This window comes from Phodopus roborovskii, unplaced genomic scaffold (genome assembly GCF_943737965.1).
Source record: "Phodopus roborovskii unplaced genomic scaffold, PHOROB, whole genome shotgun sequence".
Classification (NCBI taxonomy): domain Eukaryota; kingdom Metazoa; phylum Chordata; class Mammalia; order Rodentia; family Cricetidae; genus Phodopus; species Phodopus roborovskii.
This window is the reverse complement of record NW_026125295.1, coordinates 18,629,696-18,655,011: the sequence shown is the minus strand read 5'-3', so window position 1 is coordinate 18,655,011 and position 25,316 is coordinate 18,629,696. Positions and strand designations below refer to the sequence as shown.

Sequence of the window (25,316 nt, the reverse complement as noted above, 5' to 3'; positions counted from 1 at the left end):
GCTGTCGTTGAGACAGCATCTTTCTCTAGGACGTGGGTCTCCTCCATTAGGCTAGGCTGGCTGGCCAGCAAACTCCAGGGACCCTCCTGTCTCTGCCGTCGCAATGCTGGGATTGCAAGTTCACACCACCACACCCAGCTCTTTTGGGGTTTTTATATGGGTTCTAGGGACTGATTGACAGCTCATGCAGACACGCTCCAGGCTGAGCTAGCTCCCAGGTCTTCTCTGAGGTCAAAGAAGCTAAACCAGGCAGTAGAGGACTCAGCAGCTTGGACACACCCAGGAGCCACCCAGCACTCTTGTGCAGTGACAGAAATGTTTCTCTATGTCTGTTCTGCCTTCCTTCCTTTGTTCCTTCCCTCCCGCCCTAACCCCCGCCCCCGCTTTCCTTCAGCCTTTGGGAAGGACTGCTCTTCTAGTCCACCTCAACAGTTTCTTTGAGAAGCCGACAGCTAGCATCTAGGAGTAGAAGCCCTGGGAGGTCACCAGATGATGCTCACGCAAGCCACCCTCAGGCTGCTATCCAGCTGCAGCCAATGTCACATCACCTCAGTGAAGTCACATCCTGGTGGTCATATGGACTCATGACAGAAGAGTTCTACCTCCCTGAGGTCATGTGCACAGAATCCGAGCTGGGTGGCAGCCGGGGCTGCCATTATCTGGCCTATAACCCTATGGGTTTGTGTCAGACCTGCCTGGCAGCTTCATAGCCAGTTACCTCACAGCTCCCATGTCCAGTATAGGGAAAAGCAAATCGTCAACATGACAAGGAAAACAAAACAAAGCATGTCTGTGGTGTCCTTTGACCCTTTCCCACTTATCCTGAGTTGTTGGGGTTCCCTCTTCACCCTAGTGCTTGCTGCTTCAGTAACCCTCCTCCAGTCACTGAGCCCCGCTCTCTGTCATCATGGGCTTTCTCTGACCCTTCCTTAGGTCACTGGTCTTAATGGCCAATGCGTTTTCTCTGCTGGTCTCTTTACTCTCCCCGCCACAGCCTCCAAGTTTGCTGGGATTGAGGAAGGGGGCTGGAGAAACAGGGCTATAGCATAACTTTCACATTTGAATGTCTGAGAACTTCCCTCACATCCAGCCCTGCAAGAACCTTCCCCAGCAAGGGATGTGTTTTCTGACTCTCTCTGCAAGATGTACTTACAGGAGTGCTGTGTTAATTGAACACACACACACACACACACACACACACTCCTTGTAAACCTATGTGTTTGGGTTAGCATAGACACACAAATCTAAATATTTACTTGAGTTTTGAACCTTTTAGTATAGGCTCCTTGAATACACAAACATTCCCACAACATTGTCAATGCTCATACTTTAAAACAAAAACAGAAAATTGTTTGTGGAACACCCTTCAAAGCGTCAGAATATTATTTTGAAACCCTTCATGCTTGTGACTTTGTCTTCAAAGGAATTTTCCTTTAGTCAACTTTATTGAGGTCCAGTTTGCCTATAATAAAATGCACAGACTTTAAATATAAACTCTACCTGTATAAATATCACCGCCATAAAAATGTAGATGATTTCAACCACATCAGAAAGTCCCTGTATACATAGTTGCAAATCTTTAACTTTTGTAGTTTGGCTTTGGAATACTCAAGAGCCATTCTGAGGGAGCCAGGTGAGCTAGGGGGACAGCTGAACTGTGCTTACAAATACAGCCACGTCAAAGGGGAGTTTTATAAATGACTAAGACTGGTCGTTGGAATGACTCTGCAGTGCCCTGAGTACCCCCATCCCCAAGACAGGGTTTCCCTGTGAAGCCCTGGCTGTCCTGGAACTCACTCTGTAGACCAGGCTGGCCTCAAACTCATAGAGATCCACTTTCCTCCCAAGTGCTGGGATTAAAGGTGTGTGCCATCACCATCAGGCTCATGAGTGGCTCTTCTGCTGGCTAAATATTCAAGACCATAGGTTATTGCAGCATTTTGAAGGCGTGATTCTCACTTGCTAGCTATAAACCAGGCATTGTTTTAAGCCCTGGCGATTATTTTTTCTGAAAAAAAAAAAATCTTCTTCCATCCTGGAGGTCTAGAGCCTGTTGGGGAAATATCAATAAATAAGAAATTGTATGTGTTGTATAATTTATGGAAGTAAGAAATGCCCAGAGAAGGAGCGAAAGTAGTACAAGGAGATAGGAAATGATTTGGAGTAGTGGCCCTTGTGGTTCATCTTTGTTTACTTCCTTTATCTTTCTCTGAAGTATTCTGGAGAGGTCTATCACCCATTAAATGTAATGGAGTGGAGCACTTAGCTTTTTATAGGTAAAGAAGGGTGGGTCAGGATTCTGGGAAGTACAGTGGTAAAGAACTTGCCTCGAAAGCAGAAGGGCCAGAGTTCAGTCTCCAACACCCAAGTGAAAAGCCACCTGGGGTGGTGAGTGTGCACGCAAGCCCAGTGCTGGGGAGGCAGACATAGGCGCTCCCTGGTCAGCAAGTTTAGCCCTAATGGACCAGCTCCAGGTTCCAGTGGGAGAGACCCTGTCTCAGAGACAAACATATAAGAACAAACAAACAAACAAAACAAAAACAAGGCAGATGGCTCTACCTGGAGGTTGACTTCAAAACATTTGTGGACACACACACACACACACACACACACACACACACACACACACACGATGTGCACGTGCACATACACTCACACGTGTGAACACACACACACACACACACACACAAGATACATGGGGGAAACTGGCTTAAGCAAAGCTGAGCTGCTTTTTAATGAAGGACTTCCCAGAGCCTTTGGCATGCTAATGTAATTACAGATTATCATGGGGGAAGGGTTGTAGTATGCACCAGTCTCTAGGGAATCCCATTGGGTTTGAAGCATGTGGAGCCAGAAGTGGCCTCTGTAGCAGCCTGTATATAGCACACTCAGCTTCCATGTCTCATGGCACAGAACTGAAAGTTATAGAGAGGTTCATTTCTAGGGTTGAGGGAAGAGCAAGTTAGGGCAGCTTGTGGGCCCAGCGTAGCACCAAGAGTCCAAAACACACCCCTTGGGTAACCCTTTCCACTAGGGCATTACAGCTCCTGGGTACTGTCAAAAGAACTGTGGCTCGGAGTGACTCAAGTTGGTAGCCAAAAGTTTCTTACAGAGCCAGGATCTGAACCTAGTCTTATGTGACTCCAAAACCCAAGCCTTTGAAAACCAGGATGGCCTAAGGGAAGTAGGGGAGGCTGTAACCCAGCTAGTATATCCACCTCCCCCATTCCACTGTCAATCTATGTGTACCCTCAAACCATGCCCTCCTCAAGGGATGGCTTCCTCTTCTTTTACACTGGCAGGTGATCACCTGCCTCTCTTGTTGGCTATCAATGGGTATTTGGTGGGTTTGAGCAGACAAGGACATGGGTCCCTGGTTCCATCCTCATAAAATGGGGTCAGTTACCTGTGACCCTGGGAGTGGTGCTGACCAGCAAGCTCTGTCAAAATCATCCCTCTATGGTTTTCTCTTTTCTTGGCATTTTCTCCTGCTGTTATAGTCACACATCCCAGCTGTCTCCTTCTGCAGAATCCCCTGGAAGATGACTCAGACCCACATTAGCACCTGTGCCAGAGCATCAGTGAGGTGTGCAGACCAGCCAGGGCTGCAGGGGCCAACACTGGTGTGAGTTTGGTGATGATGGGGCAGGGATGTGGCAAGGCTTGGCTCGGGGGTGAAGATGCAGAATTCCTTTACTTGCTGGAAATAGCAAAGGTGTATCCTTTAGGAAAGACTCGGAGGCAGTTTCTCTCCCACCTTCCCCATCTTCCTCTCAGGAGACAGCAGAGGAAGTTGGTAGGGATTACTCAATCCTGCTAATTCAGTACTAATTGAAACAAAGGGACACGGGTCTTCTTTGAACTCAATGCTCAGAAACTAAAGTAAAGCAACTCAGATTCCACTGTCCTTCCTTCCCATACCATGCTTATTCTTGGCTCCTGACATTTCTTTCATTTAAAGTCAGTGACAACTCAGCTTCAGTAGGAGTCTCTGATCTGGTCCCTTCTCACATGTGTACTTCCCTGGCCTGGCCCTGAGTTCATCCCTAGCTATTTCCCCTCACTCCTCTGCTAGACATTACTCTTGTCACTAGTGTGTACCAAGCCTTCAAGGTACCTCTGCTCAAAACAGGGTGCAGGGATTTGAGGAAGCAACCTTGAACTAGACAGTATGTTCCATCTGGAGAGTGACTAGTCTGAGGGGTCTGAAGTATACTGTCCAACAGACAGTAGAATACTACACTAGAGTGTAGAGTTTGGGGGAAAGTTCTTGAAGAGGAACCAAGAATTGACTGCCATGGGATTGTCAAGAGAATGTACTAAAAAGAGTGCATGCCCAGAAGAGGCCCTCAGGCGATTTTAGGGCCATTAACTTTCAAGGGCTGATCTAAGGCATTATGTATTAGATTACTTCTTTCCTGAGTCCAGCCTTCCCAAGAGTCACTGTGTTGGTGTCTTGAATGCATGAGCAATGATCAAACTGGCTAGTCCTACTATCTTCACTACCATCACACTCACCGGCATGTTCACTTTACCTTTACTTCCACCAACACTTTCATCATCCCATCTCTGCTAATATTTAGCATCAACTACCAACACAGCCTATAATCATCCCCCACCCCTTAAAAAGAGTCTCCATTGAGTAGCTGTCTTTAATGAGTTGACGTGTGGGCATGTCTGTGAGGGAATGTCTTGGCTGTGAATTAATATAGAAGAGCTCAGTACGCTATGACAGTACCACCATTCCTTGGGAGGTGGTCCTGGGCTGTATAAGGAAGCTAGCTCTATGTCAATGAGTCTGAGCAAGCTACAGAGCAATGTTCCTCATGGCTTCTGCTTCAAACTCCTGTTTGAGTTTCTGCCTTGACTTCCCTCAATGATAGATTGTAACCTGTAAGATTTAATAAAGCCTTTCCTTCCCTCAATTGCTTTTGGCCAGAGTGTTTTATCACAGCAACAGAAAGGAAACCAGAGCACCCACTTACCACTTTCGCCATTGCGTTATTTTCATAGGGTATGAAACATGACAGCTCCCTACTCTTCCACGGAGGAAAACATGACCCAAAGGAAACTTCCAAACACTGCTTAAGGATGTGGGACTTGTGGGAATTGGTACCTGTTCATGCAACAGTTGAGATCCCAGGAAGGCTCAGCCTGGAGCTGAGGACACCATCAAATTCCTCTTCCACCTTTCTTTATGATGTACAGCTATCCCTGTCAAGCGTGGAACTCATTTACTCAGCACACACAGGACAAGGCATGCAAGGCTAGGTGGGACACAGTGACAAACACTAAGTAACCCTTGGTATTTCTCCAAGATCTTGAACATCCATCCAGAGGGGAACAAGGCTAGCCATAGATGTTCTTGTAAGAGGTTAAGGTAGCCCTGATAAGAATACTTGGTAAGATGGAATGAGGATATTCATCCAATTCGGTGGTTAGAGGACTGTGTCAGAGCATCTTCCTGGAGATAGGAGAGCTGGGCTTTGGAGGATGGAGATTGGGAATGGAGGGCCAGGTCAGGAGAAGCAGAGCATCCCAACTGAGAGCTCACTGGTGTCACCGAGAATGGTCCATATTAAATAGAGGATAGCTTTCAGCTCACGCAGGGCTTGGGAGGAAGACCAAGCAGCAGTCGTGGTATACTGTAAAATGGTTAGGGAGAAACACAAGGTACCAATGGTCCTTGATGCTGGTATAAGTCAGGGCCTTGCATGGGGAGATGGCTTCCCCTGTGGTTTTAGTGGGATCCTTGTGATGACAAACATAGTTCATTAGGTAGAGTGCTTGCCCAGTGTGCACAAAACCTTGAGTTCAATGCCCAGCATAGCATAAAAACCAAGTGTGGTGGCACAGGCCTGTGGGCTCAGCACAGAGTAGAGGCCAAAGGATCCAAAGTTCAAGGTCATCCTCAGCTTCTTAGTGAGTTTGAAGCCAACATGGGAGACATGGGACAGGGTATCAAAAAAAAAAAAAAAAAAAAATCTGGTAAATCTAGTATTGGCTAGAATTTTTTAACTGTTTCCCACAGGGTGAAATGTTACAAGTATGTTCCCCCACCCCCTGCCGGTCTGGTCCCACCGCCTCGCCAGCCCCAAATAACACACTGAGACACTGTATTAGATATAAAGCTATAGGCCAGTTACTAGTTTCTTATTGGCGAGCTCTGTCTTAATTATTAACCCATTTCTATTAATCTAAGTACTTCCACGTGGTCTTATCTTACTGGAGAGAGGGGCTGGCGTTCTACTCTGTCCTCCATGATGAATCTCCTTCCTACTACTTCCTCTCTCTTCTTAATCTCCTAGTCCTGCCTATCTTGCTTTCCTATTGGCCAACAGTGCTTTATTCATTAACCAATAAGAGAAACATATTTACAGAATGACCTCTCCCATCAGTGAAATATGGTACCCGGTAGAATTTCACCCTCAGAATTATCCAGTGAAGTAACTGTTTCTGTGAGGAGACAGTTCCCACTGCCCCCAGAGGCCCTGGATGGAAGGTTGGGCAGGCACCTGGGCCACTGTGCAAAGACCTCAGAGGGCTGTCATCTGTTACCCAGGTGTTCCTGCTTTGCCATGGCCTCCTACAGCTCTGCCAGCTGCTCTACAGCACCTACTTCAAGAGCAACCTCACCACGATTGAGAAGCGCTTTGGGCTCTCCAGTTCTTCCTCAGGCCTCATTTCCAGCTTGAACGAGGTAAGTGGGAGGCTCTTTATTGAAAAAAGAATGCTTAAATTGGATTTACTTTATTTCATGTGTCTTGCTTGCATGTAGATGCATGTGTACCATGTGCATGTCTGGTGCCCAAGGAGACCAGGAGAGGGCATTGGGTCCCCTGGAACTGGAGTTCTGGATGGTTGTGAGCCACTGTGTAGGAGCTGGGAATGAGACCTGGCTCTTCTGCAAGAGCAACAAGTGCTCTTAAATGCCAAGGCATCTCTCTAGCCCCGAGTGGGCGGCTCTTGACCACCCTTTATTGTGTGTACTATCCTAACCATGGAATTGGGGCAGGGTTTACATCCCAGTGCAGATACAATGCCTAAAATTTCATCTTTGAGTTGATATCATCCTCACAGACAACAGACAGCAAAAAACCACACCTCTGACATTTCCATCACTGCAGCCTGGCCCTGGCCCATGTATGTATCACAAGTCACCCACAGTTCTCGGTGAGTCCAGACATGGCCTCTGGCTCCTTCTCACACTGTGTTCTAGGCTCCTCTACTAAACAAATGAGATCTGACATATATGGTAGACCCGCTCCTCCAGCAGTCAAGAGGGTCCACAACCATGAGCTTCCAACCTAAAGTCTCTGCATCATTGAATGCTTGAAATAAAATCGTGCTATTGGTAGTGTGTGTGGGGGGGGTCAGGGGTGTGTGAAGAAAGTCCAGCCTTGTGCAAGAGGGGGTGAGGCCATCTGAGCGTGTAATGAGTACAAACCTTCATACTGAAGCTCCATTTCAAAGCCTTCCTGGGCCCAGATGAAATGAAAGAATGCAGACTGCCTATGGCAGTCCCAGGGCAGGAGGAGGGGCTTGCACAGAGAAGGCATGGCCTCAGGAAGCAGCTGCTACTATTGTCCACTCTGACATGACATGGAGAGGGGAACAGACAAGGTGGGTTGGAGCCCGAGAGCCCTACCCTAGATGTCCATCTCCAGTCCCTGGCCGCCTTGGTTTTGAGACACAGAGGAACAGCGTGTGCTGTTAATGTCATGTTTCAAATGTTCAACACCGCCATGTCGATGGAGCTGTTCTTGGGCACTCCGAGGGTGATGGGTGAGGCCTGAGGTCCTCTTCTTGGCTAGAACATCTGCAGTTTGGGGGTGTGTTTGAAATGGGGAAAGGCTAAAGAATTCTCTCCAGGCACTCCTCTGCTGAAGAAAATCTGGGGAGCAATACTCAATACCTGAGCAGGTCCAGCAGCCCACAAAGAAATCAACCCCGGCTTCTGGAGATGAGTGGGGGCCTGAGTGCCCCAGCTTTCCTTCCTGGGTTTGTTTTGGAGCCCTCCACCACCTCTCACACATGCCCTTTCCAGTCAGCTAGCAGAGCTGAAATGGCCTGACATTTCAATCCATTTATTAAAAAAAAAAAAAAAAAAAAAAAAAAAAACACTACAGAAGCAAGAAGGAAAGAAATAAAACCCAAGAAGCTTAAGAATAAGCATTCACTTTCTCTGGGTACCCACTGCAGAATGTTCTAGAAACTTCAGGCTGGAAGGCTCACTGCTGAAGCCAGGCTGCCTCCTCATACACCTCACATAGCTTCACACCCTCTTCCATATGTCACAGCCTCTGTCTGTTGGTCATGTTCCTTGATCCATGTTAACGAGCACCAAACTGCATGCCAGGCACTATACTAGGTGCTGGGAGGCAGAAAGGAACAGATGAACAAAAAGCTAAGACAAACACACAGAAATAAAGCTCTAGAAGATAGACGGTAGGTTCCAGGAGAAGGTGGCCATGGGAGAGGAAAGGCATTCGAAACCAAAGCGGCAGACACAAGGAACATACCTTCTAAGGAGCATCAGGAACACAGTGGTCCTGTCCACACTTGACAAGACTTGGAAATGCTTTGTCTGGTCCTTGTCCTTTGTTTTGAAGAATTTAGGATGGCTATGGAGGTGGGTTAGAGTTGTCAAGGAAGAAGCCGACTCCTCCAGGAGATTGCTCTAGCACGGCACAGACAACCTGAAGTCGGGTCTCCCTAGTTCAGTCTGTCTCCTGGCTTCATGGACGTAAACATGACACTTACTGTTTTGCCGTCAAGTTCCAGTTTTATTTCTGTTGCTGTCATAAAGACTTTGAGAAGAAAGGGTTTATTGCTCCTAACTTCCACACCAGGCCATCGTGGAGGGGAGCCAGCCCAGGAACTGAAACAGGAGCAGAGAACACGCAGGAAAGCTGCTCCCTGGTTCCCCTTCGGCTTGCGTAGCTTGCTTTGTTATTACAGTTCAGGACCACATGCCAGGGACGGCATCACCTTCAGTGGGCCAGCTCCCCCCATTAATCATCAATCTAGAAAATGTCCCCCCAGACCTGTCTATAGGCCAGCTGATGGAGATATTTTCTTGACTGAGTTTTCTTCTTCCCAGATGAGCCTAGTTTGTGCCACATTGATGAAAATTAACTAGCACAAAGTATAAAATGAGAGCAATTTCATGGTGCACAAAGTCATGCACATTGTTTGGTTGTTATTCTGGCTTTTAGTCCGGAGTTCCAGAGTCCATTACCCTGGACCTCGTTAAAGTAAGGAGTTTAGTTAAGAAATATATGCTACTTCAGGAGCCTTCCAGAATTGGAGGCTTCCTTGGATTTTGCCCCAAAATATTTTTCTAGGAGAGTGCTCAGTTGGTGAAGTGCTTTGTGCAAGCATAAAGACCCGAGTTCTATCCCCAGAACCTATGTTTAAAAATACAGGTGTGGTAGTGACATGTGCCTGTCATCCTAGAATTAGGGAGGTGGAGACAGGAGGGTCTCTAGAGCCAACCAACCTAGATATTTGGCAAGCTTTGGGTCAATAAGAAGCTATATTAAAACACATGCATATGTGAGCACACCCTCTTGCAGACACATGCACACACTCAAGATTTTTGTATAAAATGCCCATGTTAGATTAGTCCATTACGTGTTCAGATAATTCCACTGGGCTGGTCCAGAAAGCAAAGGCTGCAGGAAAGCTGGTGCTGTGAGAATACAACATAAACCAGAATATCTGTGCAAGGCTAGCGAGGCTTTGCCAGGGATCCAACTATTGCTGGACAACCCCTTCCCCGTCTTCTGCCTAGGTGAAATATGGTTGGTCTCCTCTGGGCTAAGGGAGGGCAGGGCCTGGCTCTCACTTGATCCCTTGTTCCCTTCTGCAGATCAGCAACGCCATCTTCATCATCTTTGTCAGCTACTTTGGCAGCCGAGTGAACCGCCCACGGATGATTGGCATAGGGGGTCTCTTCCTGGCTGCGGGTGCTTTCGTCCTCACCCTCCCACACTTCCTGTCGGAACCCTATCAATACGCTTCAACCATTGCCGGTGAGTGGCCCTGACTCCTGCCTTGAGGAGGTGAGACAGGGTGAGCATGGAACAGAGCTGATGGTGGTGGTGTCCCTGCGGTTGAGGTTTCCACCCTGGGCCATGCTTCTTTCCTGTCCCACTGGAGACAGTCCTTGGCTTTAGAAGTTTGGTGTCTCTCCAGACCACGTCTGAAACTCACAGAAGTAAGTAGCCTGCTACCTGGTCCGTGGCTTGTTGAGGATGAAGAGGCCCTGTGGTCGCTGGCCTCTTCTCATGATTCCTTGTGCTTTATGCCAGGGTCAATCCAAACGCTACCTGTCTGGGACCAGAGCCAACCGAGGCCTGGAGGAAAGAGGGCCAAAGTGTGGGACACTGTGAAGTTTGGGTGTTTTCTTGATGTTTGGTAACTGTTTGTTACAACTGTTGATTTTACTTTAAATTACCTAGCACTTGTATGGTGCGGTCATTGATGCTAAGACACTAGTGGGGTGCAGAGAAAAGTGATGAGATGAGAACTTATGCAACTTTTCCAGGGGAACATGAACAAATGTCTGTTCATGCCACACACGACACCATGACATCCCAAAGTGATGATTCTACTCAACTCTAGCTTGGTGAACTAAAGTTTATTCGGGTTGATTACAGGAGCATGGGTAAGGGATTATAATGGCATGAGTAAGGATTACAGGAGCATGGGTGAGAGACTGCAGGAATGTGGGAAGGGATTAAAGGAACATGGGTGAGGGGTTGCAGGAGCATGGATGAGGGGTTGCAGGAGCCTGGGTGAGGGGTCACAGGAGCATGGGTGAGGGGTTGCAGGAGCCTGGGTGAGGGGTTGCAGGAGCATGGGTGAGAGGTCGCAGGAGCATGGGTGAGGGGTTGCAGGAGCATGGGTGAGGGGTCACGGGAGCATGGGTGAGAGGTCGCAGGAGCATGGGTGAGGGGGTGCAGGAGCATGGGTGAGGGGTCACGGGAGCATGGGTGAGGGGTCACAGGAGCATGGGTGAGGGGGTGCAGGAGCATGGGTGAGGGGTCACGGGAGCATGGGTGAGGGGTCACAGGAGCATGGGTGAGGGGTCACAGGAGCATGGATGAGGGGTCACAGGAGCATGGGTGAGGGGTCACAGGAGCATGGGTGAGGGGTCACGGGAGCATGGGTGAGGGGTTGCAGGAGCCTGGGTGAGGGGTTGCAGGAGCCTGGGTGACATGGGTAAGGGATTGCAGGGGTGTGGGAAGGGATTATAATAGCATGGGTAAGGAATTAAAGGAGCATGGGAAGGGATTGCAGGAGCATGGGTAACTCAAGGTGGCCACATTACCACCATCGTGGGCGAAGACTCACAAGAGCTGTATCCTTAGAGCCCCTTGGACAACTGTAAGCAACTCTCCAGAGTCTCCTCTTCCCCAGAAACTGATTCCTGCTTTGTGTGACCTTGGGGAAAGCTTAGTAAATCTTGTAACTTTATGAACTTCTGAGTCTTACTGGTTTTTGTAGCTTCCTCAGTCTTAAGAGCTCTTCTTCTTCAACCTCACTAATGCTGCACCCCTTAATCATGCTGTGGCGACCCCAACCATAAAATTACTTTTGTGGCTACTTCAGAACTGTAATTTTGCTACTGTTATGAATCATAATGTAAATACCTGATATGCAGATGGCTTTATGACCTCTATGAAAGGACCATTCTAGTCTCAAAGGGGTTGATAACTACTCTTCTAACCAGAAGGGAATGTTTCAGTTGGGAGGAAATGGCTACATAGTAGGTCTTGGCACTTGAAGGTATTCAGATGTCTCCTCATGGTCCAAGTAGCTAAGGAGAGGAAGACAGGAAGGCCTGTCTCCTGACCCTCATCAGGTAAGAGCTCTTTCTGTGACCCAAACTTCCTCTTTTTATTGGGATGCCTTGTGACAGGATGAAATAGAGCAAGAATTTATGTGGTTAAACATGTAAGGAAAGGTAACCTTTCCTTACATTTTATTTTTAGAATTCTTTTAATTAGCATATATTAATTATGCATGATAATAGGTTTCATTGTGACATTTCCATACATGCACATGATGTATTTTGATCATATTCACTTTCTTTCTCCCGTGACTACTAATCCTTTTCCTTTTCTCAACTAGCCTGCTCTTCAGTTTTCTTGTTGGTGTGTGTGTGTGTGTGTGTGTGTGTGTGTGTGTGTGTGTGTGTCCCAGCGAGTTTCATCAAGGTTAATGATAGCAGTGTTAAGTGAGGGTTTACGTTTAAGAGTGGGTGCCTTACCATTGGCTTTGACACTGAAGAAATTATTCCTCTTTGCCTATTAACTAATTATAAACTGTGGCTGTTTTAAATTGCTGAGTTTGCAATTTTATACAAATTCTAGATAGCTCTTTGTTGGACATGAGCTTTATAAAAATTTCCTCCCAATCTCTGACTCATCATGCATATTCTCTTAACAGAATGTATGTCACCTCCAGAACAAAAAGAGGTTGTAATTTTGGTGAAATCCAACTTTCCCTATTTTTATCCCTTTCAAGACTCGTTTTTCTGGTTCTGCACTCAAGACCTCTGCCCCATCCCAGGGGAGGGATGCTTTCTGTGCATTTTTTCAGGGTGCTTCTGATTTTTGTATTTACTGTATAGACTTATGGTCTGTTTGGAGCTAACCATTTATCAGCACTCATGTTTTTCTTTTGTGTGTGCATGTAATTTTTCCTAGCACATTTTGTTACAAAAACGTCTTTTTTTTTTTTTTTTTTTTTTTTTTTACCATACTCTAATTTTGTTCCATTATAACAGATCAATTGTCTTGGGCTAAGGCCGCAGCTCAGTGGTAGAGAGCTTGCCCCAAATACACAAGCGCCTGAGTTCTACTGTCCCCACAGAGAAGAAAGTTGACCACATCTGTGGATTCCTCTCTGGACTTCCTTGCCCACCCATTGATCTGTGTGTCACTTTTGCTGGTACTGCATGCCCACCCTTGCTAATGTTTTCTCTAGCTTGGTCTTTTTTTCTGTAGAAATTTTTGAGATCTAGTTTATATTCAAATGAAAAAAAAATATCCTTCCAGAATTTTGACTGGGATTACATTAAATTCCTAGATCAATTGGCATGCCTGGTATGTATAATCCTCGAACACTTTTTGATTTTTTATTTTGAGACAGGTTTTCTGTGTGTAATCCAGACTGTCCTGGAACACACAGAGATCTGCCTGCCTCTGCTCTCCGAGTGCTAGGATTAAAGGCATGTGACTTTCAGACTAATCCTCTAGTCTGAAGACTGTCAGACTAATCCTCTAACTCCTAAATAGTGTGGCTCACCATTGCCCCTGTGTTTAACATTGATTTATGACTGAACAAGCTCTAGGCTGATGGATGTCTTTATTCTTCAGAAGAACATAGTCCCTGGGCACCTTAATACCCACTGGCCATCATTGCTGCCCAGTGCTGTGGATGTACCTGCCTTACCCTACCTACAGTGCTCAGTGCATATTGGTATTTACCTACAAGGTTATGGGTTTCTGTGTTCACTGTTGCTTGGGGGGTATTTCACCTACATTATTGCTTCAATGTCCTCCTCTTCCTGAGATATAGCCTTCGTTGTTACTTTGATGAGCCCTTGGGTGATAAAACTCTCTATCAGAAAAGATTTTAATTTTACCCATGCTTTTGAATTAGTTTAGCTACAAACTGTTTCAAATTAATAGTTGTTTCTAGTCAGAACTTTGAAGACAACACACCCTTGTCTTTTGGGATTTCTCAGTGGACCTTCTCCATCTGTCTAATTATCAACCTGGTTTTGTGTAGGTATCCTGGTTTTATTCTCTGTATTTGCACTTACAATTTCCCTTTTCTTTGTTGTTTTGCTACCACACAGTATGTTTGCATATGGGTTGATCTGTGTCTGTTTGAGAGTTCAGCTTTTTTGTTTTGTTTTATTTTGTTTTTTTAATGAGAACAAGATGTTTAATTCTATCAGTCTGTCAGCCAAAAGTGCTCCTGAGTTTTTTCATCCTTTCCCCTGGAACTTGTATATAAATATACATGTCAGTCATTTTCATTTCTGAACTCCTCACCTCTCAACTTCACTATAGTTTCCAGTTCCTCTGTACCACATCCTTTAAGTATGTCTTCCCATTCTGTGAGTCTCTCTCTAACCTTTTAAATTGGAGTCAACCCCTTCCATTATGTAAAGTTTAAGAGATCTCTCTCTATTTTGCTAATTTCTAAGAGTTATAATTAGTTTCAAATTTCTTGACCTTAATTTTTATGACTTCTTAATGCTTTTAACTGATATGTATAATATGACTCTTTGATGTCTTCAAGTATTTTAAATGTATTTATTTGTCCTCGTCCTTGTCTCCGGAGAAGTAAGATGCGGTGGTGGCTTCATGATGAGCAGCATTGAGGGACTCAGTCTGCAAACACTCACCCTTAGCTCACAGCAGTAGGGCTGTATGTCGTTGGTACAGGATGAATGATCCGCCCAGGAACGTGCTGAGCAAGTAACCAATTTGTGTTTGCTTGGACACCAGGCTCTTCTAAAAGAAGACTAAGTTCCAGCGGTGAATCACTCAGAATGGCAGAAGAAAGTCCTCTATGGGTTGTGAGGCCTGTGCAGGATGCAGGTAGTTGGTTGGGATGGGGAGGATTAGGAACAGGGGTGCCTACTGGCGAAGTGTCTACAAGGCTCTGGTACTGTCCTCCAGGTGCTCTAGTCATTTTCACAGGCATCTCATCATCCTGGACTGTTTAAAAACTGAGCCTTGCTTCAAGTGAGCCAAGGACGTGGACACACCTAAACCCATGGGTTCTGCCCTGTCCTTTTTCTTCTCTATCTAGACGGGGCATTAGAGACCAGCTCTGATGGAGAGTCAGAACTTGACCTTTCTGATGCATGAAGACAAGGCTAATGAGATCAGCAAGGGAGCCTGGAGCACTGGGGCCAAGCTGAGGGGAGGGCACTTTGCCAGACACCACACACCATGGCCTACTCAGTCAGGCTGGTCTGCTCCCCACGGCCTGGGCCCGCAGCCCATGGCATTTGGTTTGCACAATGTAGCCATAGGCGGGAGGTTATGGCCTCCCTTTGCTCCTTATTAGGGATGGCTATTTAGATTGAGTTAGACTTTACCCAGATCACAGAGAGTCAATACCAGCCCAGTCTTAACCCCACTGCTCCTGAGCCAAATCACCACAGCTTGCCTGACAGGCAGGCCCACAGTGTGCACAGACTGCAGGAATGGACTGTTCTGTTGTTATTGTTGTTGCTCATCCTGTTTGTGTAAACGCTGATTCCAACAATAGAGTGGCTCCAGCTTTAACTGGGATTCAAACAACAGCTGGAAGTGCTCAGGGATGAACTCCCTTCGGGGCATCTTCCTGGTGCCAGGCAAGAAGATGAGAAGGGCCTTGGCCTGGGAGTCCTATCTGCGGCCTTTAGTTGGGCTGTGTACTAGGAGCTGATGCAGTGTGGAAGTATGCCATGTTAATATGTTCAGATAAATATTCACCAAGACTCCTTTCATCAGAAAAGACTGATCGTGACTCTGCTTTGAACATATTCCTATGGGAACTTCAGCTTGGAATTATGCAAGGCCATAGGGGAGCATATTTCATGTGACACCCAAATGGTGCATCTGAACTGTCTTTTGGAGCCGGGCAGTCCTTGGGCTGAGACTGGGCTTGAAGACTCTCTGATGGCATGGCCTTGGGCCATTTCCTCCTTGCTTTGAGTCTCAGTACCTCAGAGGGTCTAAAAGAGAACCACCTCTCCCATAAAGCTGTGGTGGCTGCAGAGGCAGGTGTCATTGCATTTAGCCCTGTGGCTGGTATAGTCAATGATCGTTAAGTGGTGGCTCTTGCTCCTATGGTAGTGGGGGAAAGGGCTATAGGACCCTGAGTAAGCTGGGAGCCCCTCAGAATCCTCAGTGAGACTGCCCATGGTGTTCTTTGACAAGCTCCTTGCTGTGTACCGTGTGCCGTGTGCCTGCGGGTGAATGCTCACCTCCCCATAGGTCCTCCACTCCATTCCCACCAGGGTATGGAGTCCTGAGAATGTGGGCTTTGTTCTGACTAGTTGCCAGAACCTCCCAGAGCCTCTCATTGGCAGATGGAGCAGGGACTTTGATACTCAGACACCGCCTCGGCTGCTCATTTGCCAACTCTTCTTCTGGGATACTCTTCCTTTCTAATTTCAATACTCTCACCTGTAAAATGGGAGCAGCAATACTTTCTCCTCCAGTGTGTTCTCATAGTAAAATTAAAGTGGAATGATATAAACATATAACAAAGACATTATATAGACCCAGAGTGTGGCTCATGGTGGCGTTGGGGACATTTCTGTTAGCTTGCCTTGCTGTTGCATTTGAGATCTGCTATTGATCAGGCTGGGCCCCACTCTTTTCCTCATGAGTATTTACTGATTTTCTTCCCCCGTGGAACAAAGCTGCTCCAGAAATAACCATGGGAAATGAAGAGAAACATGATTTTCAGAGGGGGGAATAAATTGAAGAAAGACTCAACATTGTGGGAAGTCACGAAGACCTTTAACAACTAATTGCCTATTTTAAAAAGTCCATGAACATTTATGGATGTTTAGATTTTCTAAATGTCAGTGGGGTCCGGAAATGTGCCTTGGCGCCTTTAGAGACTAGCTATCCAGCCAAAGCCTCCATCCAAGCCCGTGTCTAGAAGGTGCAGAGCGGCTTTTGCAGATGGGAAACAAGCCAGCATGAGACCAGTTCTCCCAGGAGTAAAGAGAAAGGGCATTGGAAACCAGTGTTTTGAGGTACTAGGAAAACCTGTGAAAGATTCAGTCTAGCCCATGTGGAAGTCATCCTAACAGACAATGGTTGCCTGGGCAGGAAGCTTCCCAAGGCTAAGCATGAAAGGAAGAGGGAAGTTGTATTTTTGGAGTAATTAAGAAAAGAAAGGAAAGAAGCCCTTCCTAGCCATTTCTGTCTGAAGCTAACTGCTTCCTATCCTGTACTCTCAGTGGTGTGCCTAGGAAGGTGGGTAACAGGAAAGCACGGGGAGCAAACCCTTGGCATCCAGAGTGACTTCAACACTTCCTTATGAAGCTCTCAACCTCCAGAGCCAAACCCATCTTCTGAACCTGTAAGCCACACACAGAGCCAGGCCACAGGGAGAATGGGTCTGGAACATGAGCTCCATGTTTTGTGGTGTGAAGTGGAGATTCCAGAAAGCATGGGGACATGAGGGGTACATGGTGTGCAGGCAGCCTGAGTGTGCCTGTGGCATATAGGTATGTATGTGTAAGGCAGAGCATCTCTACATGCGGGAAGTTGAACGAGGTAGAGAGGCAGCTGGGTATGGAGAGAAGAGAGGGTTACTGGAGGGAGAAGTGTGTGGATATGGGGGGCGGTGAAGATACAGAGATGGGGGTTTGTGAGAAGGTGGGAGTATAGAGCAAGGAGGAAGTGGGGTGAAGTGGAGAACACACATGTAGGAGGAAGTGTGTGGGTGGGGATGTGGGGGCGAGCATGCATTTGAGGGGAAGCAGGTAGAGTGGCGTATATAAAGCATGGGGGATGTGTGTGTCCGGGGTGAGTAGGGAGGGTAGTTAAAGTGAAAGCTATAAAACCTGCCTAGTTGGAACTGTTTTAACCTGTTTAATCTGAGAAGGGAAGGAAGCCAGCAAATACAAGTGGGGGAAAATATCACAAAACGTGAGTGCTATTAATTCAGCTAAAAGAGAGACAGCCCTAAAAAGGCAAGCAGAACAAAACCGACTGAGGTTTGATGTGGATCCTCTTCAAGTCATGGTGTAGGAAAGGACAAAAACAAACGTGGAGAAACAACAGCCTGTGCCTGGCAGCTGTGTTGAGTGTCAGGGAAGGTCAGAAAAGAACAAGGACTCTAAGGATGGCGACGCAAACATCTCCACCGCAGTGGCGTGCTAGACAAGGCACCAGCCATTGACCTAGTCTGCCCATTCTCTGTCTGCTTCTTGGAGCATCTATTTTGTGGGCCAAGTCAGGTGAGTTGAAAACATGGCTCGTCCTCCTAGGCCTCTTCAGGAGGCTGATGCGGCTCCTCTTCACCTTCTGGCCCTTGGGGCCTGTGCAGTCATTTTTCTTGTTAGCAATGAGGCTGGGTGGCAGACATGCTTGCTGCAAGTGTCTCAGAGATGAGCTCCTTCCTGCTCTCCCATTAGGTCACTCTTCCTGGACAGTGGGTAGACTGTCTCAGTCCTATCCAGGGCAGGCGGAAGGGCCCTGGCAGATAGGAAAGGCTTCTTACTATGTTAGTGGCTTTGGGCCTCCTAGGAAACAGTCCCTATCCCACTGTGGGATGTGGTTTGAAGAAACCATTAGCCATCACTGTAGGAGGTAGCAGGCTCCAGAAGCACTCAGGGAGGCAGGAGAGCACTTTCTACTCCTCCTGTGGCCCTTGGTGAGACTGAGGTTGTTGGCTCTGCCCAGACGCCTCCTGTGGTTCAAAGACTTGACATGGATGCCCCAGGCAGTGTGTCCCCTGAGAGCGGGAGGCCAATGGGGGCACCTTCTTCTCCCATGACCAGGAGATTTTTAGAACTCCAAGCTTGTGATGTCTATAATCAGAACAGATGGAAACGTGGGCGTTGAAAAGGGCAAAGTACAAAACAGACAACCAATCTACACACCAGGATCTGGAAGTCAGCTAAGGCTTCTGGGCATTCTGGAATGTTACAGATATCACCTTCCTGTCTTCTTCCTAGCCTGGGGCAGGATTGAAGAGAAGGATGAATAGGAGTACCTCTTCCTCCCAGATACCGATCCTTCCTATCTGGTTTATGTCCCCAGAAGCGTTGATTGTAAGTGGCGGAAGTGTTCGAAAACCATGTTAAGTCGTGGGCAGACGTTTTCATTCAAGCACCAGGTAGCAAATATTTCAGACCTGCCAGATCTTGAGTCTCTATGAAGCTGTTCAGCAATGTTATGGGGGCACCTGAGTTTCCACGGGCAGTAGAGACAAAAGTGTCTAGGTGTGTGTTGTATACTAATGGACACAAACAGGGAGGGGAATCAGATCTCACCCTAGTTAGTAGTTCCCCAAGCACTACATTAGATGCTTCTCCTGGCCTAGGCCTACCCTTTCCTTTAGAGCTAAACTCCCAGGGTATGAATTCCCCCAAGCTGCTTTGAGGTGGTCAGCCATAGACATGAGGATTCTTGTCCTTAGATGCTTGTCCTTAGACCCAGTATTACCTTCCATGTGTTCTAGTCTGCCTGCGAGAACCATCTAGACAGACAAAGCCTGTTAGTTCCCAGCTGCAGGAAAGTCATCCCACAGCTGGGCTGAGCCTCTGGCCCTTCAGCTCCAGGGTCTTCATTCAACCTCAGCAAATAAGGCTGCTGGTCTTCAGGGACTCACTGGGGAAAAGGCAGAGAAGTCTCCACCCTGGACCCGAGGGTCCTAAAGCGGACGTAAGCTGGGAGCATATGATCGAAATAGCCAGGAACTTAGCAGATCCTTTTCTAACACCAGGCCTTTACCTTCCTATTTGCAGTGTAGCTGAAGCCAAGCCTTGTATTCCGTCCCCATGAGATTCACTCTCCTTGGTTGGAATCTTTCTTTTTAATCCTTGCATCTAATTTTTCAGTTTTCAGCCTTCAGAATGTCTTAGCCACTCTCTGGGCTCTGCAGCATTCCTGTCATTCTTAGACTTGCCAGCTGTGTCCCCGAGGACAGAGCACAGAGTGATAGACACCTAGTCCTTCTACCGCAGGTAGAAGATTCCCCCTGAGGATTTTTCAGTAACTGGCTCCCCCTGAGGACTCTTCAGGTTTGGGTCCCCATCTTGCCTCGCAGATGAAATGACAGACTTTGTCAACAGGCTGCCTCCTCCAGTCAAGTCGTGCCACGCCATGGCTTCTGGAGCCTCGCTAACAAAGAAAATGTGTGTGTGGGAGTCAGTATGAATGATTTTTGTTGGCTCTGCTAACCGCTCTGGGTTCTCTTCAAAGAGCTCCCCGGCAGCCTAGGGAATAGATCTGTGAGCAGTAAGTTCTACAACCAATGAAAGGTGCTGGTAAAGTGCACATCTCCTTAAATAATAAAGTCAGTGCTGCAAGCTGTCGTCTTTTTCTCCCCTCACCACTAAAGAAGCTAGTCTGATGCTCAAGGTGTGGGCTCCTGTGCACTAGCAAAGGGTAATGAGGAGCTAGGAGGGGAGTCCCAGGCCAGCAGTGTGGCTCATCATGTTCAGCACAGCAAGCCTCATGCCCAGTACAAGTAGCGTTTCCCAAGCCCCTTCTAGGACAAGGGAAGCAGTAGGGAGAGGGTTCCAGTCCCAGCATGCGCGCGCGCACACACACACACACACACACACACACACACACACACACACACGCACGCACGCACGTGCACACACGCGCACGCACACACACACACATTCATGCACGCACACATGCACACATGTGTGCCCCAGCACCATCACATGCCTTCTCTTTGCATATGTAAACCCGTCCAAGCACACACATTTGCCCTGTGATTTCTTTGTTGTAGTCTGCTGTTGTTGGAAACCAACACTGGTCCTGTCTCTCATTACTGGACTCTTTCCCTGAGTTTTTAAAAGTCTGAGTAACGTTGCTTGTCAGTGGGCTTTTCCCTTATCCATTTGAGTGCCTCAAAGTGATTCATCATTGTGAAGGAAAAGTAGTGCTATTGGAGGGCCTTTATGTCCCAGATTATGATGTACAAATTATTTTTATAAAATGATGTTTTATAAAATAAAGCTCCATGAATAAAGAGAGCACAAAGTTGTGAAGGGGTGGGAAGGCAGGGGTGGATCCTGGAGGAGCTGGGGGTGGGGTGGGGTGAGGATGAATACAATAAAAACACATGGTATGAAGTTCTCAAAGGATCAATAAAACAGTATATTAAAATTTTTTACTTGTAATGACACACAGTAATTGCATATGTTAACATAGCATGTGGCATTTCAACATACATACACAGATCAGAATGATGGACACATCTCTGTCATCTCTGTCACTTATCATTTCTTTATGTTGGAAACATCCATCCCTACTCCACCCCTGCCCATCCCTGCTCTACCCCTGTCCATCCCTACCTTGGTCCATGGGCCACATCCTAGGAAAGTTGACCTTCTGATACAAAATCTCCTATATTGCAAAACCACCGATGGATCCATAAATCAAAACTGGAATTTTGTAGATAAAAAAATTCAGGATGAATCAGAAGGTTGACTCACGTGCTGCCAGGGTGGGACTGGGGTGACCTCAGGAGGGGCGAGGCCAGCCTGTTTCTAGTTAGCATTGCACAGTCCTGTGAAAATGGATGCAAGCAGGCCTCTAGTGTCCTACCTGGTTAGCGAATGCGCTTTGATGAACTTGTACCTTCCTGGAGTTTACTTTGGGGAAGACAGGAAATAAGCTAGCATCCTGTTAATGATGGCTGTCCTCCCTCCCCAGGATCCCTTCAGTGTGGAGGCAGACAGCCTTGGGCAGGCAGATGGGTTCCAGAGAAGTTCTGTAGTGGCTGCAAAGGGATGCCATTTCTCCAGTCTTACTACAGGACTTATATTTTAAATTTTGTGAGGGAACAGATACAGTGATGCACAACTTTAATCCCTGCACTCAGGAGGCAGAGGTAGGTAGATCTCTGTGAGTCTGAGACCAGCCTCATCTACACAGTAAGTTCCAGAACAGCCAGAACTACATAGTGAGACCCTGTCTCAGAAAACAAACAAACAAAAAACATGTGGGACTGAAGAGATGGCTCAGTGGTTAAGAGGACTTGTCCTTGCAGAGGGTCCAGGTTCTGTTCTCAGCACCCAGAAGTCCATGTTGAATGTTTTCTCGATCACTCTCAACTGTATTTCTTTTTGAGACAGCATCTTTTAGTGGAGCTCACCTATTTGATTACGCTGTTGGCCAGCGAGTTCCAGGGAGGGCCTGTCTCTGTGTCCTCCATGCTGGGACTACAGGTGCATGCTGCCACGTCTGACTCTCTGTGTGTGCTGAGAGTCTGAACTCAGGTCCTCATGCTTGCATGGCCATCACTTTGCTAACGGAGCATACCCTAAGTCACTGTGAACAGCCAGCGACTTGAGAAGTGGCGAGGTACTTGTTGATCCCCCTACATGGGCTCAAGCCCACACAAAAGGCTGAGAACTCTGCCCCGGGGAAAAAGTGGGGGACTGCAGCCCAGAAAGCCGCCCTACCCATGACACATTCAGTCAGACCCTGCCCAAGGTCCTCCCCCCCGTTCTCCCCCTCTCCGGCCTCTGTAGTCACCTTCCCTGATGCCTCCCCCACACTTCATGCTGCTTATTTTTGAAGGGAAGAATTTAACGATCTAAAATTCTAAGAGGATCCTATTCTCACCCGGGGCGTGATAGCCAGGGCTGCCCACTACAAGCTGTTCCCTAGCTTGTTCCTAAGACCCTGCATGAGACATTGTCTCACTGGGACCGGGGCTTGCCAATTAGACTAGGCTAGGTGGCCAGCGACCCCACCTCTCCATCCCTTGCGTTACAAGTTGTGCCATTGTGCTGGGCTCTTCATACCGGTTCTGGGGATCAAGTTCAGGTCTTGGTGCTCATGAGGTCGGGCACTTTATGGAGTCACCTCCTCAGCTCTAACTACTGTCCCTTTTTACAAGTGTCAGAGCTGGTTCTGAAATAGGCTTGCACCCCGATCATGACTGGCATGAGGAAAAGCCTGTTCTCCAGGGACCTCTTGAATCAATGTGGGAGACAGAATAAAGTCACGGAGAATTTGGAGACTTGGATGGGGTTGGGGCCAGCTGATTTTATATATATATATATTTTTTTTTTCATACATGCTTTGAATAGGAGGCATTTCTGACCTGCACGCTGACATTTTTTAAACTTAGTAATAGTGAAGAAATCCCCAGAGACTTTGGCTGCTGGACACTTCATTATGTGAAGCTTCGTGGGGATTTTTGTGGTTTTGGCATACTATGCAATATGCCACATGAAGACTTAATAAGACAGTCAACGCTTTTACGATCTTCGATGACCATTAAATGTCTCTCACTCACACACACAAAAATGCTTTCGCCAGCCAAGGCAGCAACAATGTTCTCATAAATTTGAGTCTAGTCAAATAATGAGGATGGACAAAATCCGGAAGTAGTGCTTAGCATTAACTCTTACTTTCTGGCCCTTCCTTTCCCTGGGGAGTCCCTCAAGGCCCCTCCCACATCCCCACCCCTAACTCCCCTCGTTCTCCTACTACAGCAGCAGCCTCACCTGTGTGAGCCCTTGGCAGTTCTCACTGAGGGATCCCCTACCCTCCCATCAGAGCTTTTGGAACACAGCCTTAACCCCTACCCCTAGCAACTTTATTGCATTGCTCTGTCAAGGTCTTTACCTGTCTGGGGGTTTCCTCGGAGTGCAATCTAGGCCCTTTCCCAAGGCACACTAGTCTGCCTGCAATAGCTGTGTTGCTTACAACCTCACCAAACTTGCCAAGTGTCCTGTGTCACCCACTTCTGAGTGCTGAGCTATCCCTGGTTTCCCACTGTTCAGAGGCCCCCTTTCTAGGTCCCCAACCCTCCTCCACCACCACCAAACTCTGAGTTTGCTGTCTTACCCACTTCTCCTTTGCCTTCTCTTCTGATACATGCCTGGCAGTATTTTTCCCCCCAGTTGTGGTGAAATACGTAACATGAAACTTGTGATGCTAGCCCTGTAAGGTGACGGTGGTGGTGCTAAGTGTGGCTATCGCAGCCATCGCAGCCATCCATCTCCGGAGGGTTCTTATCTGAATCCACTGTGCAGGCTTCATTCCCTTCTCCCCCAGACCCTGGCCAACCTTGTCCCTCTCTCTGGTTTTATGAATTTGACCACTTTAGAAGCCTCCTATCGATGGAGTCAGACAGGGCTTGCCGCTTTGTGTCTGGCTTCTGTCACTTAGCACACGGTGTCCTCAAGGCTCATCACTACCAGCAGACATCAGAACTCGGTTCCTTTTCAGCCTGGATGATACCCTATACTACACACCATATTTGACTTATTTGCTGGGTTGTTTCTACTTGGTTTTCACCAATGAAGGTGTCATGAATATGGGAGCATGAGGACCACTTCAAGCCTCTGCTTCCGCCCATTTGGATTATCGTGGAATTGCTGGGTCATTTGGTAACTAGCTCTGTTTTTGACCCTGTTTTGCAGAGTGGCTGCACCATTTCACATGCTTTGCCAGCAGTGCACAAGGGTCCGTGTGTGGTCACCAATACTTCTTATTTTCTGACTTTCTGATGCTAGCCATCCTGCAGGGCGTTAGCTGCTATCTCGGTCTGGTTCTGATTTGGTGAAGCAATACTGTGGTTGCCTTTTTTAGCAACCTGGGAGTAGCGGTGGGTAGAAGAACGTCACCTGCACGAAGAGGGCCCTCTTATGCTCACTAGCCAGATGACTGGGAGATTAAAGTGGCAGCAGATCTTGGTGCAGGTGTTTTTCAATAGGCAGGCATCACCCACACTGCCCTTCAGAGGATGGCTTCTCAGAGCCAAGCACCGGCCTTCAGTGGCTGAACCGAACACAGGGACAGTCTCTACACTTCTTTCCTGGTATTATCATTCACGTTCAGATGACCTTTAAACTATTCTTGAATAGATAATTGGTCCTTGTCTGGGTCAAAGTTGTCTATTTCCTGCACCACCCATGAGTGTTAGTAGCGGTAGTAATATTTTGATTTGCTTAGAGGGTTACACGGCATGTGGACCAGGCTGTCCTCTAACTGGTAATCCTTCTGCCTCAGCTCCTTGAGTGCTGAGAGTATAGATGAGCTGCCATACACACCTTCACATAATACTCGATCCCATAAAACGTGGCCTTGGTCCCCTCTTTTTTCTGAGTCAGACCTCAGGGACCGATGAGAGAGCCCCCTTTGCTGAAAGTCTGGGTATGGGTCTTGTACAGACCCCGGGATTGAGAACAAGCAGCGATGGGGTTAGGCCAGCTGAGGCCTCGGTGGGAGGAGAAAGGACAGTAGAGAAGGCAGAGTCGCTGCCCCAGAACTACTGTTCAGTCCATGGCTTCCCTTTTCCTCTCCAGGGAACTCTGCCCCCCACCAACTCAAGACTGTACCTCTAAAACATCATAAATAGGAATTGAACTGATTCCATTAGTGTTTGTGAAAACCCCACAGAGCGAGAATGGTGATGTCAGTGATTTCCATCGGCCAGAATGAGGCAGAAATACAAGGAATCTGGAAAAGATCCCCCAACCCCTCAAGGCCTTGGAAAGCTGACAACGTTGATTGTTTAGTGTGGACCAAATTAAAAACAGAGGCATGGAAACAGCTGCCAAGCCTGGCAAG

General features: G+C 47.4%; 1 protein-coding gene across 1 annotated transcript in view; it reads left to right on the top strand.

Moving 5' to 3' along the window:
* Slco2a1 (solute carrier organic anion transporter family member 2A1) overlaps positions 1–25,316 on the top strand; it is a 71,204-nt gene that overhangs the window by 26,471 nt on the left and 19,417 nt on the right. The window contains exons 2-3 of the mRNA XM_051206111.1: positions 6,563–6,700; positions 9,875–10,037. Coding sequence (XP_051062068.1) covers positions 6,563–6,700; positions 9,875–10,037 — 301 coding nt within the window. The remainder of the gene's footprint in view (positions 1–6,562; positions 6,701–9,874; positions 10,038–25,316) is intronic.